Source organism: Lissotriton vulgaris, chromosome 7, assembly GCF_964263255.1.
Source record: "Lissotriton vulgaris chromosome 7, aLisVul1.2, whole genome shotgun sequence".
Lineage (NCBI taxonomy): Eukaryota > Metazoa > Chordata > Amphibia > Caudata > Salamandridae > Lissotriton > Lissotriton vulgaris.
In genome coordinates, this window is record NC_141695.1 from 1,406,122,754 (window position 1) to 1,406,139,151 (window position 16,398).

The 16,398-nt window shown below is 40.4% G+C and overlaps 1 protein-coding gene across 4 annotated transcripts in view; it reads right to left on the bottom strand.

The window, feature by feature from the left end:
* Positions 1-2,349: 2,349 nt before the first annotated feature.
* Positions 2,350-16,398, bottom strand: part of LOC147705734 (sulfotransferase 1C1-like) — a 698,364-nt gene continuing 684,315 nt past the window's right edge. For all 4 annotated transcript variants that reach the window (XM_086932178.1, XM_086932181.1, XM_086932180.1 and 1 more), the window contains 2 exons: positions 5,976-6,156; positions 2,350-3,149 (listed from right to left, as the gene is read on the bottom strand). In XM_086932178.1, coding sequence (XP_086788304.1) covers positions 3,037-3,149; positions 5,976-6,156 — 294 coding nt within the window. In that variant the 3' untranslated portion in view covers positions 2,350-3,036. The remainder of the gene's footprint in view (positions 3,150-5,975; positions 6,157-16,398) is intronic.

The following is a 16,398-nucleotide window of genomic DNA, read 5'->3' on the forward strand; positions in this document are numbered from 1 at the left end:
CGAGTACAACTCCTGAGCATTACACCTTCACTATGTGCCTTATCTGTTGACTACTTACCTTGTAGAATGCGGTTTACTCTGTTTTACAAGTGCTGGACAGTGTTACCTCTAGAGTTTCACATGAATCTCAGGCTCATTTGCGTTTTATTTATGGGAACATATTTGAAGAAGATACAGTCCCATTCTCCTATCATTGATAATTTGTGTACCAAAATATTTGCCTTAGGAACTACTGTATGTATGCACAGTCTTTGAAGATGAGCAGACCATCCTCCATGCCTCAATCATCAGTGTAAGTAGGTGCCTTACTAAGGGAATCTTTACAATAGCTCAGTGAGTTAGTTCAAGCCTTGATTAAATCATCATCTGCACGTAGTCCATTTCCTCAAGCTTCACATTATTTCCGAATAGTGGTCGTTGGGAAGGCACAGAGGCAGTCTTTCGAGAATTTATATATATATATATATATGAGTACCCCACTCATTGTTCCCCATTAAAACAAAGAAATGTAAATCTGGGAAATGCCCATAAAAATTACATATGCAAACTGTGAAAGGGCATGCATCAATGCAAGAAGCATTGCAATATATATATATATGTATATTGCAATGCTTCTAGCATTGATGCATGCCCTATGTCACTTTTATGGGCATTTCCCAGATTTAAATTATTATTATTATTATGCTGTTTTGTAACGCGCTCAATTACTGCCGGAGTATCCTGGCGCGAAGAAGAGGAAACAGAGTAACAGCCAAAGACTCCAAAACAAAAAATAACTAAAAAGCCAACCGGAACAGGTGTGTTTTCAGCGCTTTTTTAAAAGAATAAAAGTTCAGGGTATCACGTAAAAATAGTGGAAGCTCATTCCAGGCCAAGGCGGCCTTCACCGCCACTGAGTGCCCTCCCAGCCGGGCCCGACGGAAACGAGGGACCTGTGATAGATGTTGGGCGGCCGAGCGCAGGGGTCTATTCGGAGAGTAACGACTAAATCGTTTCATCAGATATGCAGGCACTTGCCCATTTGTGGCTTTATGAGCCAGTGTTAGAATTTTGAAAATAATCCTTTGAGGAACTGGTAGCCAGTGCAAGCTCTGCAAATGATTTCTTATGCTCACCCGGCAAGGGATATTACCCAACAATCTGGCGGTCGCATTTTGAATCACCTGGAGACGACCCACCAGGTAAGCTGGGGAGCCGCTAAGCAAGGCGTTGGCATAGTCCAGACGCGAGAGAATTAAAGCTCTCGCTACTGACTCTCTTGCTGAGGCGGGAAGATAAGGAAAAACTCCCGAAGCGCTTTAAGGATCCCAAAGCAGCCCCCAGTCAGCTTCTTAATATGCCCTTCGAACCGGAGGTCTTCACCAAACCAGACCCCCTAGTTCTTAGCAAGAAATTGCTTTGTTTTAATGGGGAATAATGAGTAGGATACTTTTATAAATAAAATGTTGTGTTTTTTTTAACATGGAATTGGTATGTAGCTGAACCTGACATTGGTTAACTAATGTTTTTACTATTAGTTAATGGCTTTGCTGTAGCAATGTTTATTCACTACCGGAACAGCCATTCTTGAGAAATACATATGCTTAGAAAGTGTTCACTGCCTGCATCCTATTTTCCACCTACAAAGAACTTTCCCTCATATCAGACGGGCACAGTTACAAGGAGGAAGAAGAGGAACCCATGTGTAGATGCTCTCCTTAAGAACTCCATCTCCATAGTGAAGGGCAGATCAGACTACAAAAATGTCAGAACCCTGAGGATGTTCTTCAGCTCCTTGTGAGTGACTTGCATTAACTCTCACCACCTCGGGAGGCGAGAAATATCACGGAAATCCTCTTGCATGGAAAACAGGAAACGTCCGGCTATTATTTGGATCTGTGCTGTGAACCCAGTAAGCCACGTTGAGAAAGCTGTCTGGAGAGATTCAGGCCGTTAGTAGAATAGCCACCTGTTAAAGCGCAGAGGGGGCTCTGGTGATCGGTTAGGCAAGGCCATGATAGGTCATAGGGTAGCGCTACCTCTTTCAGTTAATTGGAGTGCCTTGCCTCTTTTTCATATAAACACTCCATTTGCAGACACGAATGCACAGAAATCACTTAAAATAACTCGTAACCTACTACTGAAAGGCAAATAACACTCCATATTGTTCTAATAGGGCCATATGGGACATGTAATGAATGTACCTGCTGCTAACAGACAGGCCAGCAGGTTCTGTGCATAAACATATATAGTAACATTGGCTAGCTGCAGCAGTCACTATTCATTTGTTAGCTCACACTAAAACATTATTTCCCCATTTTCAGTGTTGACTGAATATCATAACCATTATTAAAGATAGCAATTTGTGTGTGATGTTTTTAAAATCTTTATTTATGCCTCTTACAATCTCATTTTTATTTACATTGATGCCCTGTCTGGGGAAGGGATGTAACCTACCGCACTCTAGCCCTTTTATGGGCTGCTAATAAGCCCAAGGGGTTTGTGTTGCCTTTATGCTGATAGACTGGTTGATTTTCTTTTGGGAAGTTCATGTACACTACTGAATCTCAGACCTGTGAGGATCGTGCTGCCATCAAAACAACATGCCCTAACTAACAGATAGAATTCTTGATTGTATCAGATTTTCCACCTACGTCCAGAAGAATGGGGTTCACATCAGAATTTAGGAATAATCAAAATGGTTTCAATTTAGATTAATTGCATGTAACCTTATGTAGACAGTCTGCGAATCTGGGAAAGATCCAGGTCTCACATAACAACGCTAGACAACCCAGTCATATAGCAACTTGTGTGTTATTGTTTTCATCTTAGCTGCGTATCATTTTTTTGCAGTGAAAAGCTGTTATCTAGATGCACTTAGACCACTCTTTCTTAGAGTGGGACTTAGAGACAGAAAGTGCAAAATAACTAATTTGAGAGATCCTAAACCTTGCGGTAAATGGATTTGATGTTGTAGTTTGTATCTCAGTCACCCATACTGGAGGAACAGCTAGAGGAGGTATATTGCCACTTCTGCTTCAATCTTTGTTCTTTGCCTCAGAGGTCACTGCGAAAATTAAGCAACGTCCCAGACATCTTCTTTTCATAGTCTTCATCAAATCTCTCATTCTGAGCCACCGTGAAATGGTTCTTCCAGTCGCCAATGGTCCCTGAAGCATGGAAAAAGCAGAGAGAAGGAACAGTTTATTCACAATTCAGAGAATTCAACTCATACCTTCACATTCCAAGTCCGCATCAGAGGTCAACATCTTTCTAAAACACTGCAACACTTTTCTGGAAAACCACCTACACTCATGCCCAAACACACAAGTGGGAGCCAAAATCTTCAGCACCATGGTACTAGTAAGACCTTCGGACAACACTTAGGAAAATAAATGCAGGCCAACCAGACCCCAAAAACCTCACACTACTGAAGCCCCTTCTCACAACACAGACATTTCATCACATCTACCAAAGCTATTATAACAACACCACCAACGGAGCTGCAGACAGACACAGAGCACTCTGAGACAATTAAGTACTGCATCAACCTCTAGCTGTCCCTTCTTTTGGAACCTCCTCAGACAAGCGGAATGCCATCAACCTCTTCAGTAAAGAAAATAGAGAAGGACCAACATCAACAACACAAGCTTGCTTCTCCTCTTAGATCGACCGCTTCTTGTAGCATTCTGCATTGGCCATTCTTTAAAGCCCCACATCTCACAGACCTTGCCAACACTTAACTCCCTCAAAGCCACTTTCAAAATGAAGGTAATATCTTACCTTTGTTCTTCATCAAAGCTCTTGCCAGACAGGCTTTCTAACCTTTACCATTGTTAATACTAATTCCACTCAAGACATCTTAGTTCTCAAGAAAGACCAGATCCTTACACTTCTAAAGAAACATTAGATCCCAATGACCTTGCCAACCACTAGCCCATCACTCACCTATCATTCATTGGCAAGATCAAAACAGCAGTCATGCTCAACTCCAAAATCATATCAGCACCAGCCACCTCCTGCATTACTACCAATCTAGCTTTAGATCATACTGCAGTACTGAGACAGCTACATTGTATCCATTGGCCCACAGACAAAGATGACCTCTGACTCCTGATATTGTTGGGCCTCTCAGCTGTTTTGACACAGTAGAACATGCCGCACTCAAACTTACCCTGAACCTTTGAATGAGATTCACTTGCAACATCCTTCATTGGTTCTCCTCCTAACTTTCCCATTACCACCAGTTCATTCACTTGGCTACCTTAAGGACTCAGAAGCTCTCTATGGCAGCCTGCATCGCCCCCAGTTCCATCCTGTCCTCTGACACCTTCAACTTTTACATTTAGTTCCTCAGGCTCTACTCACCAATAACATCACTAAATTCACCAATATGCTCATGATAGATAATTCTGCTTGAAATTTTCCTCCAGTGCAGGCATCCAGTGCCTCAAGCAGTAACTGCATCGCATCCAGAATTGAATGTCCAGCACCTACAGGAGGTTCAACCCCACCAAGACAGAACTTCTGTTATTTGCCAAGAACAATAGTCAAGAAATACTAAAAATCTGGCTCAATGATTTGAACCTTGAACCCCAACTTTCACACAAGCACAAGCCACTTGAATTCCCCCTGTACACCAGCCTCGCCATCAAATAACATATTCCAAATAAAACAAAGACAAACTGGTACCAGCTATCTATCAAAGAAGGTGAAACCATTTTGCTCACAAAGAGACTTTAGAACTACTGGTAATGTTAATGTTAAAGAAACTTTTAAAGCGCACAAATACCCTGGGGTGTCTTGGTGCTAAACTAGAGTAAGAACTTTACTTTACTTTACTTTACTTTAAAATTATTTATAGAGCGCACTTTCACCAGCGGTTTCATGGCGCTAAAACATGGATGAGGGGGAGTTATCTTGAAAACAACCAAGTTTTAAGCTTTTTCCTAAAGGAAAGGAGAGAGTTAGCATCTCTCATATCAGCAGGAAGAGTGTTCCATAGTTTAGCAGCACAATAGGCCGTACTCCGACCTCCCCAACTCGCAGTTCGAATCCTAGGTATCAACGTAAGTCTGGCATTTGTGGACCTTAATTGTCTGCCTGGGTGATACCACAAAAAGAGATGTTTCAGAGGTACCTGTCCTGTCCAATTTAGAGTTTTATAGGCAAGACAGAGTACCTTGAATTTGACGCGTTGTACCACAGGCAACCAGTGGAGCTTCTGTATCTCTTCTTTAACAGATTGATGCTTTGGTATATTCATTAGGAGCCTGGCCGCTGCATTCTGCACCATCTGAAGTTTCCTTACAAGGATTCATGTTTTCTCTTCTGAATGATGGAAATGCCCTGCTCCATTGACTCCCTGACTCCACACCTGCCCCTTTAAGGGCATCCTACACAATACAACATGTCTCACAAAAGGCCTGAGGAAATACTCACACCACCTCCATCCTGTTGGGACCCCTCTGGCTCCTTTTCCCCAAACCATCCTCCAAACCGTCTGAATATTTTCCAAAACATTAATGACCTGCTCCCACTCTATCTGGCAAATAAGCTGACGACTACTGGTAGCTGTCAGCACACCGAAAACCAGAACATCATCATACTGGAGACATGTGTGATAAAGAAGAAAGACATTTTCCATCTATTCACCCAGACCAAAAAAAACCAGGCTCTGGAACACTACCCGATTCATGTGGACCTTTCCATCTCTAACTTAATTCAGGAAGAAGTTGAAGACACACCTCTTTTAAACTAGGTTTGTGACATACAAATATCACATATATACTTCATGAAAAGCAAAAAGGGCACCACTTTCAAAAGCGGTAAATCTATGTTATGATTCGAGTAGTCTTGTGTAAATTTGAATCTCAATTAACATATCCGTCCCCCATTCTGTACATTATACAGCTAAGTGAACTAATGAGGTAAGACATCAGCAACTCAACTCACAATGCCCTAAAATCATCTGAGCACTAGCACGACATACACACCTTTTCTGAGAAAAGGTGAGATCGAGTGATCAAGAATAAATGAGGGAATGGAGGAATAGTTGGTCATTGGGTTTTTCTTCATTTCCTGGAAGGAAGTATGGTGAATGATCTTTTCAAGAACCGCATCCCCAAGGTCCTTCCCCAAGAACTGCAAAATCTTCTGAATTTCACTCTTTGGGTCCTGAAGGTTGGACAAGAGAAAAAGTAGACATGGCAGTGTCAATGAAAACAGAACGCCATAAATGACAGATAACACTGATGAGTTGTAGGGCAGTTACCCATCACTTCTGGCGGAACCTGAGGCTGTTAATTACCTGAACTACAGCACAACTATTTCCAGGTGAGCATGCCTGTATTAACCAAGCCTGGCCAATTGGTTGTCATTTATGTTTCCACTTTAAGGATAACGTCTGATAGTAGTGATGGAGCAGGGTGAAGAGCAAACTTTTGTTCTAACCTGTGAAGTTAATTTCCCATAATATATAACCTGACTAATAAGTATGTGGTGAAAAGTATTAATCAACTTAGTTTAAAATTGCAAACATCACACGTGGGATTAACTAATGTGCTTTATGTTGCATACGCGAAGAAGAAAATAATAAACTAACTTTGTCTATTGTCTTTGTCAGTATTAAATGCGGCTGTTTAACTAATGGCATGTGCTTATTATATGTGCTTATGTTATGTCTTTTGTGACAAAAGCCTTTGGAGTTCGTGCAGATCCTGAAGAAAAAAGTAAATATATTGCTGCTTACATCTGCTTCGGCTAGGTAAAATATTTAATCTCGTTAATTATTAGAAGGGGGGCGGGTAACAGAATGGGTCTCAATTCTTTAATAAATTAATGTCTTGTGTTTGTTTAATAATAGTTTCCAAAGTGAGGCCTAAAAAGTGGCTCGGAAAAATAGGTCTGACTGAGATGCAGAGGTGAAAGAAACCTTGTCCAGAGTGGAGCCTTGTACTTACGCAATGGAGATATTTGCTGCATAAAACATTATTAATAAAAGAAAGGAAAAAGACTTCTGCTAGAATAAAATGTGCTCTCGGAGAAAAGGCCCAAGGACAGGATCCGTGATTGTCTGCCAAGGTTAGGAAGTAGAAGGTTCAGTGCTCGAAGAGGAAAGATACATATTTGAGGAAGCCAAATATCACGGAAGAAAAGACAATGGGATTATGTGAAGCCCGGAAATTCAAAGATGACCTAATGGTGGACTGACATGGCTCAGCCACTGAAAGACCTGAATTTTGTTGAAAGAATGTAGAATGTAGAGAGTTTTAGATAGGGAAAAGGTATAAAACCTGACATCATGAGCAGGGCAAAAACTGATGGACTTTTGGCGCACATAAGGACAGTAGAATATAATTAATATTTTTTTTTCAGGTGAAGTGAGAAATAGACAGGGAAATAGAATTAGGGTATGGAACTGTTATTTGCTAATACTTCATGTTTCTGAATTTGCTTTAATAAATGTCAGTTTAATAATTCATTGCCTAATGCTGCTTTCTAATTTGCTTTTAAATAAAGACGTTCTAAACGTAAATGCTTTATTTATGAAGAATAAAGACAATAAAAATTAAAAATAGGTTATATACCATATATAGTTAGGAATTAGCATTTACAAAACCTTGAAAATTCACTGAAAAAACCATAGGTTATAGACCATATATAGTTAGGGATTAGCATTTACAAAACCTTATTTTACTCACACAAAACCATTGGAATTCGCATATATAGTTAGTTGCACTAACTATATATCGCGCACCCACAATCCACTGCTGATGATGTCACATATTACATCATTCATGACATGGTCAGTGACATCACTGATGACATCACTGATGATAACTCAAATGACATCACTGATAACATCACTGATGACATCATTCATGTGATAATACGATGAACATCTTCAGACTCTAATATAACCTTAGATACACTCAGTGTAAACAGACACTCACAGATTGTCACTCATCCATGGAGTTACTCATACACCTAGTCAGTCATGCAAAGAACCAATCACACCTCCATTTCCTCAACTATACAGTTATACACACCTTACTTATTCAAACATATTCTAACACATATTTACTCTCTTATACAATCACTGATACAAGTTTACAATGATCCATGCAGCCACTTACACATTCACTGGCTCTTATACACAGTTATTTATATATGTCAACTCTCTCATGTACTGTGTTTTACAAATGTACTTACTTTGACATGTAGCACTGAGATATCCATTCACTCACCAATACACTCATGCACACAGTCAACCACCCATAAAGCTGTTTCCACATGCAGTTTTGAACCCATACATCTAGTGAATCAACTGTTCACACATCTATGCACAGAGTCACACACCTCCAAGCCACCCCCACACACACACTCACTCTCCCATTCAAATACTTGGGCAACCAATCAATAACCCATATAGTTACTCATATAGCTACTGATCAACACATGCAGCAGTTTACAGAACAACAGATATAATGATGCACAAATTAAGACAGTTTAGTCACTAATCCATGCACTCAGTGAGACACATTTAATCACTCTCTCATACAGTCAGTCATGCACCTACTAAATCCTTCATCCAGACACTTATACATCCACTCATTAAGAGCACGTGTGCGCATTAATCAATCTGGCGAAGTTTCCAATGATATCAGCATTGGCAGGGGGGTCAGACAGGGATGTGTGCTGGCCCCCCTGCTTTTTATTCTTTATATTCTTTATATTAATGATTTGAGCAGTTCCCTGAGTACCCTAACAAAAGATGTACCTTACGTAAATGGGACCCCAATACCCACCCTTCTTTATGCAGATGATGCGGTCCTAATGGGCCGCACACCAAAGGCACTGCGCACCTTAATCTCAGGTTTTGTCAGTTTCATGGCTGATCTAGGCTTGACCACAAATTAAAAAAAAAAAAATCTCTTATTATGAGTTGTGGCCCCAAAAAGTATAAAATCATTGAGATTAAATCCGGGACAAACGTCCTAAAAAGTACCTGCACCTTTCCCTATTTGGGGTTGCTATTTTCTAACACTGGTTCCTGGCAACCACATGTGTCTTATGCAAGGAACAAGTTGGGTAAAGCGATAAATTGCATAATTTCTTTACGACAGCCCAACCATGCTGATGTGATTGCGCCACTAGTAAAGATTTATCAAACCCAATGCATCCCAACGGGTACCTATGGCGCAGAGGTATGGGGCTACACAAACTGTATCCATATCCAGACCGAAGAAAATAGGTTTTGTCGGAAGGTGTTGGGTGGGGTTATCTGTTCCCCACACTATATATGCCATAGTGAACTAAACATCTCATATATAGAGGACTTTGTTAGATCAAGACCAGCACTCTTCTGGCTAAAGATATGGATGAACCCGGTCGCCACATTGACCCGTGATATAATCTTGGATTGTTTGAATTGTTATAGGGCACACTGTATTCTGTGGTTAAAAGCTGTAAAAGAATGTCTAGCGAGTGTAGGGCACGGTCATTTGTTTATTTCACCCAGTTTAATACATCGCTCACATAAGACCCTCATTCAAAGGGCCTTATATAATTTATACAGAGAGGAGCGGGAAAGGAACAACTTTTCAAAGTGTACTGTTATAAAGTATATGGGCTATTTTGAACCCTCAAACAGTCACCCAGGCTCTCCACAGAGATACCTACGTTTACATCTTGGTAGATGGAACAGGAGCCTACTGTTTCGTTTTCGGGATGGGAGTATTGTAAACCTATTAAACTTCCCCCTGGGTTACAATAAACATCTGGAAACCTTAAGTTGCCCATGTATCCAAATATGAAACAGAGTCTTATGCACTTTTTGTTCTTCTGTGACTTTTATAAACTGTTTACCGCTCATTATCTAATGCCTTACTGCCGAAAACATAAGTTGTTGGATTTTAGGACAGTACTGAGGACCTTATTATTGTTGGGCTCAGATGAAGTAATACTCAGAGTGAGCTGTTTTCTTAAAGCTGCTGTTTGGTCACGAGCCACTTTACACATTGATGTATAATATTTTGCACATTGCACTATGCACTTTATATTTTTACTTTGCACATTTGAATTTTGCATGTATATTGATCTTGATTTTATTACTGTTGTCGCTATTTTTAGCCGTTTTTAAATTTTAAATTGTATATACTGTTGTTTTTAAAAAAAAGAGAGACATTTTTGTGTTTTTGTGGAATTGATCGGATCATGCTTCTTGTCGGTTGTTATATCATTGTACTGTACTTTCTGAAATTATATTCTGTATGCACTTTTATGGATGTTTTATTCCGAATAAAGATCTTTGACTTGACTTGACATCCACTCATTCTTAAATATGTAAGACATATTTTAACTTTACAGAAACATACAGTCACTGGATGATGTCATCAGTGATGTCATCAGTGAAGTCACTGACCATGTCATGAATGATGTAATATGTGACATCATCAGCAGTGGATTGCGGGTGCGCAATATATAGTTAGTGCAACTAACTATATATGCGAATTTCAATGGTTTTGTGTGAGTAAAATAAGGTTTTGTAAATGCTAATCCCTAACTATATATGGTCTATAACCTATGGTTTTTTCAGTGAATTTTCAAGGTTTTGTAAATGCTAATTCCTAACTATATATGGTCTATAACCTATGTTTTTTTCAGTGAATATATATATATATATATATACATATATATATATATATATATATATTCACTGAAAAAACCATAGGTTTTAGGCCATATATAGTTAGGTATTAGCATTTACAAAACCTTAATTTACTCGCACAAAACCATAGAAATTCGCATATATAGTTAGATGCAATAACTATATATCGCGCACCCGCAATCCACTGCTGATGATGTCACATATTACATCATTCATGACATGGTCAGTGACATCACTGATGACATCACTGATGACATCATCCAGTGACTGTATGTTTCTGTAAAGTTAAAATATGTCTTACATATTGAAGAATGAGTGGATGTATAAGTGTCTGGATGAAGGATTTAGTAGGTGCATGACTGCCTCCGACCCCCCCCTTCTTATCGCCTGGTCCGGACATCACGGATATCAACGCCAGGTGTCGGCGTGGAGTGCGCTGGGAGGGAGAGGCGGCGCGAACGAGCCTCTCCCACCCCTCCAGGTGGGGGCCCCTCAGCTGCACCCCCAACGCTCCACTCACCCAACAAAAGGGTTCCTCCACTCTTGCGATGCAGCGGCGCTGCACTCACCCGACAAAAGGTCTCGTCCACTATTGCGAGGCAATGATGCTCTGCTCACCCAGCGGGGGTCTCCTTTACTTTTGCGGTACAACAACGCTTTTCAGTTCAGCTAGAAAATGAGTCCTGCGTCCAGAAACGTTCTCCTCAACTTTGAAGATTCTATAAGAGCCACGGGGGCCCCCGATGAGAAATGACTGCCATGATCACCCACGGAACGACCACGACGTAGCCGAGGGACGTCGGTGCGCTCATGCCGGCGCCGGCCTCAGTCTTGAAATGATCAAAATCCTGCAAGACTACCAACTTTATCAGTTCCGGTGGGACACCAGTATGACCCGGTAGAAGAGATTGTTTCCTCCCACCCCACTTTCACTGATGGTTCATGTCGCCAGTCCCCTCTGCTACCCTTCAACGAAAACTTTTGGACTGCCGAAAGAGGTCCCGGTCCAACCACGAGTTGGTGGAGACATTTTGACTATACTTGGACCTTCCTGACCTCACCCAAAATGGCGCCGGTACAAATGAAACTCTCAACTCCTTGTTGTGCCCCGATTGCTCAGCCTTGATATCATGAGATAGGTATGCAGTTTTTAGCACATGAATTGATATGGGATAAGACTGATTACACGTTCGAACAATGAATTGATATTAAGTTCTAATGCATCATTGATTACTGTATTTATTATTGAAGGTTGGAATTGTCGACACTAATGGTACTTGCTCACAATGAATTATCGATATGATTTTGTTGCACTTGTCGCACTTTTTACTATAAAATCAACGACCACTGACTCTGTTATGTTTTCCACAAATAAATACCTCCCCCCCCCCATTTACAGTTCCAGCCTGCTCCGTGGCCGGCCCACGTGGTTGTAGGCCCGTATTTGGGCACCAACATTTTTATTAAAGGTTTTTGAAAAAGCAAACGTAGTTGTAACGCGTAGATTGGTAAGTTTCAAATAAATGGCCACTGTTTCTGATTTTTTTTTTTTTTAAAAGCAGGTGAAATGAAGCAGCTCAATTAGTTAAGGGTTAAAAAGTATAGTACGCAGAAACATTGAAAATATGAATGGTCCAGGTTTGTTGTATGTGTTTTTCATTTTTGTACAGCATAAAGCAATCGATAAAGATCCTGGTATTTAGCCTCTACTTTATATGCTACCTGTATCAGGGAAGTTGTTTTAAATGCCCCTAAACCACCCTGAACGAATGTCACCTGGCCCCCCCTAGTACGAACGAAAACGACCCCGTACCACTGTAGGTTATCTCTCTTCCTCAAAAATGACAAAAATTACTTTCTAGGACGTTTTGGACATTGATGATTTTCATATGATCTATTTATTAAAGTAATACTCATCTCTCCGCATGAAATTAATTTTCCACATGCTACACAAGTCAATCTCATCTGCCTAAAGTTCTTTTACAGATTTGGGACTGTTTCCCTTGCCTCTGACTCACTTATTGCTAAGTCATTGGTGGATGTTTTTGCCTGTCGGGGATTATCCACCAAATCTCGAAGTTGTGCTTTAGAATAATTAAGAGGGTGCCACCTCTCCATGTGCCGATGCATGGTATGATTACCATAGCTATATTTTTTTTCGGTCCCTCTCGAGAGTTTTTTTTTTGCAGATGAGGCAGGTAACGAACCTGGCATTAACTTTCTTTTCATGAGAAGGAAAAGAAAAAAATTGCCAGATAAAATTCACTTTCACATGGGACGTTCTTGGCATTTCTTTCAGAAACTTTTACATCACTGTGTCATTTCTTTGTCTATCCTGGTTAAAGCAATGTCATGTAAATAGTTCTTTAAAAAGTTTTTTCTTAACGTGTTTACTATGTTGGAGCGTTGTATATATTTATAAGTTATTAAAGTGTTATAATACTACTACTTTGTTGGAGTGCTATATATTTTTCATGTGACACATTATTGTGAAGACTTTGATGTACAAAAAGGCATCCCTGGAATCTTCCGCTTCAGGCTCGGTCCCACACACCCTTACAGTGAGAATCCCCTCCCCAATCACAATACAGGATCGTTATCAGATAGTAGGAACGCGTGTGGTGTGACGGATCTCATGAGGTGAGGGCCTTGATCTACTGTAACTCCTTTGAACAGGGGTGATTCTTTACAGTTGGGGCCATAAACTACATCCGCAGGGCTAGGTGATAGCCTGGGACCGGCCTGGACAATCGGACACAGAGGAAGAGGAGTGTCAGAGGGTGCGGTAGTGAATAGGGTGAAAGGGTGGTGTCGGGCGGGCACAGGGTGTGATTCTCAGGGAAGAGCAGCGCAGATGGGGGAGGTTTATGGCCCATGCATAAGACAGAGAGCGGGGGTGACCAGTGCGTGGGGGAGATGCTTGCGAGGGTGGGGAGCCATGCTGAGGATCTGCGGCGTACAGAGAGTGGGTCTGATCAAGGCATCTAAAATGGCTGCCGTACACAACAAAAGTGTGGCATTGGAAAAAAAGCAAGATGGCGCAGACAATGTTTATCAATACGGATTCATTTATAACAATTATTTTTAACAATATATTTACTCGCAGTGTCAAAATGGCGATCAACACTTCCTAATTTCCTTCGAATCGAACGTTAACAGAAGTCAGGCGGCAAAAAAAAAAAAAACGCTCACGCGCAACCGCTGGAAGACAAGTATCAACATATATGAGCCTCCTCAACCACCCTCAGAAAACATAGGGGGTCAGGATACGTCTCCCATACCCCCTTATACCCAATACTCACATTGATTTTCCTCCATCTAGTAATTTAATTAAATCGAAACACAAAATGGCGAATTCACGTTTCGCTACCAGTTTGCGACCCGGTTCGCGAACCGAGAAGCGCTTCTACCGCGAAAAATCAAATTTTTTTTCTTTGCCCCACGGGACCCTTTAATAACCCCAACATCATTCCTAGGGGGTCAAGAGGGGTCTACCCTGCCCCCTGTCATTAAATTCCCCCTTCGTTTTTCTCCTCCTCTTGTCTCTCGATCCTACCGAGAGACAAGATGGCGGCCGCACCAGACTGTTTAGAATGTTGACAGACACCGGAGAGCCAATCAGCTTCGCTTTGCAAAGCTCCGTTACGCGAAAAGTACGCGATCTGGAGCGCTATCCGGGACGCTGTCACAGATATATCTGTTTTTTTAAACGTTAATTTCTCAAAATCCACTGGAGCACATATATTGAGACCCAGCAAAGGCACATCGGGCTAACAGTCCCTACAATTTTGCCAAGTTTCGTGTAAATCCATTCAGCCGTTCGAGCTAAAAGTGAGGCCAAAGGCCCTATGGAAAAATGAATGGGAAAAACGCGTTTTGGGACCCCCCTTTTTTCTCGGCCCCCCCTTGACAGCACCCCCCCAAATTATCAGGGGCTGCTCAGAAACAAAATGTGCCATTTTCCTGAAAATTTCAGCCGATTCCGTCCACAAACGCCAAAGTTATTAGACATAGAATTTTCAAAAGTTCCATAGAGAAAAAATCCTAACTATATATACCTACTGGCTATCGCCAGTAGGTAATATATATATATATATTCACTGAAAAAAACATAGGTTTCAGGCACGTTATAGTAAGGAATTCGAATTTAATAAACCTTTGAAATTCACTGAAACAAACATAGGTTTCAGGGGCGTTATAGTTAGCTGGGCATTTTACTCGTACAAAACCATTTAAATTCCCCCATTATAGTTAGTTCAGCCAACTATAACTCGCACGCCCACAATGCACTGCTGATAACGTCACATATTACATCACTCATGACATGGTCAGTGACATCATTCATGACATCACTGATGACATCTCAAATTACATCACTGATGACATCACCCAGTGAATGTGTGTTTTTCTGAAAATGAGATATGTTTTATATATGTATATCTCAAGGTCGATGGAAGAATAAATGGGTATATGAGTGTCTAAATGGATGATTTTTTTGTAAAATTGATTGTATAATGGATTGATTAAGTGTATACATGGGTTAGTGAGTAATGTTTAAATATGTAAATATCTGTATCAGTCTCTCACTGTGTGTATAAGTGACTGCATGGGTTGGTGAGTAACTACATGAGTGTGTATATGGGTTATTACTTGGTTTTTCGAGTATCAGTATGAGTGTCTGTATGGTTCAGTGGGGGTATTACTTAGTGCATAGATGTATGAATGAGTGTGTCACTGTATGTGTTAAACACAGTATGTGTGCAGGACTGTATGGGTGGATGAGTGTGTTTATGGGTGTGTTAGTGAGTGAATGACTGTCTCAATAGTGTCTTTATAAGTAACTACATACATTTTAAACTAGTATATGTGAGTATTGGTGTATATAAGTGAGTATATGTGAGAGTGAGAGAATGGTAGAGTTCCTGTATTAATAAGTATGTGTTTCTATAAGTGATTGTTTAAAAGAGTAAGTATGTGTAAGTTTCTGTAGAAGTAAGTGTGGTGGTGTGTGTATAACTCTATATGCAAGTAAATGGATGTTTGTTTCTTTATTAGCATGAGTGACTATATGTGTGAGTAACTCTATGGATGAGTGGCGGTATATACCAGGATGTATAGGTGTATGAGTACATATGATGGGTGAGTACATATTATGAGTGACTGTATAGGACTGTAGGAGAATGAGTGGATGTGTATGTAGATGTTGGAATTACTGAATAGGTTGTTGTAACTGGTATTGGTATGTCCATTGTTTTGAAAATTGCAGTTTCTATTTTTGAATGTGTATCAAAGGTTATATTAGGGTGAGAGGAGGTCTGCCACTCTATCACAAGGATGATGCCATCAGTGATGTCATCAGTGATGTCATTTGAGATGTCATCAGTGATGTCGTGAGTGATGTCACTAACCATGTCATGAGTGATGTAATATGTGATGTCATCAGCAGTGCATTGCGGGCGCACGAGTTATAGTTAGCTGAGCTAACTATAACGGGGGAATTTCAATGGTTTTGTACGAGTGAAATGTCCAGTTAACTACGGCGCCCCTGAAACCTATGCTTTTTTCAGTAAATTTCAAAGGTTTTTTAAATGCTAATTCCTAACTTTAATGTGACTGAAACCTATGGTTTTTTAAGTGAATTTCAAAGGTTTTTTAAATGATAATTTCTAACTTTAATGTGACTGAAACCTATGGTTTTTTAAGTGAATTTAAAAGGTTGTTTAAATGCTAGTTTCTAACTATGCCTA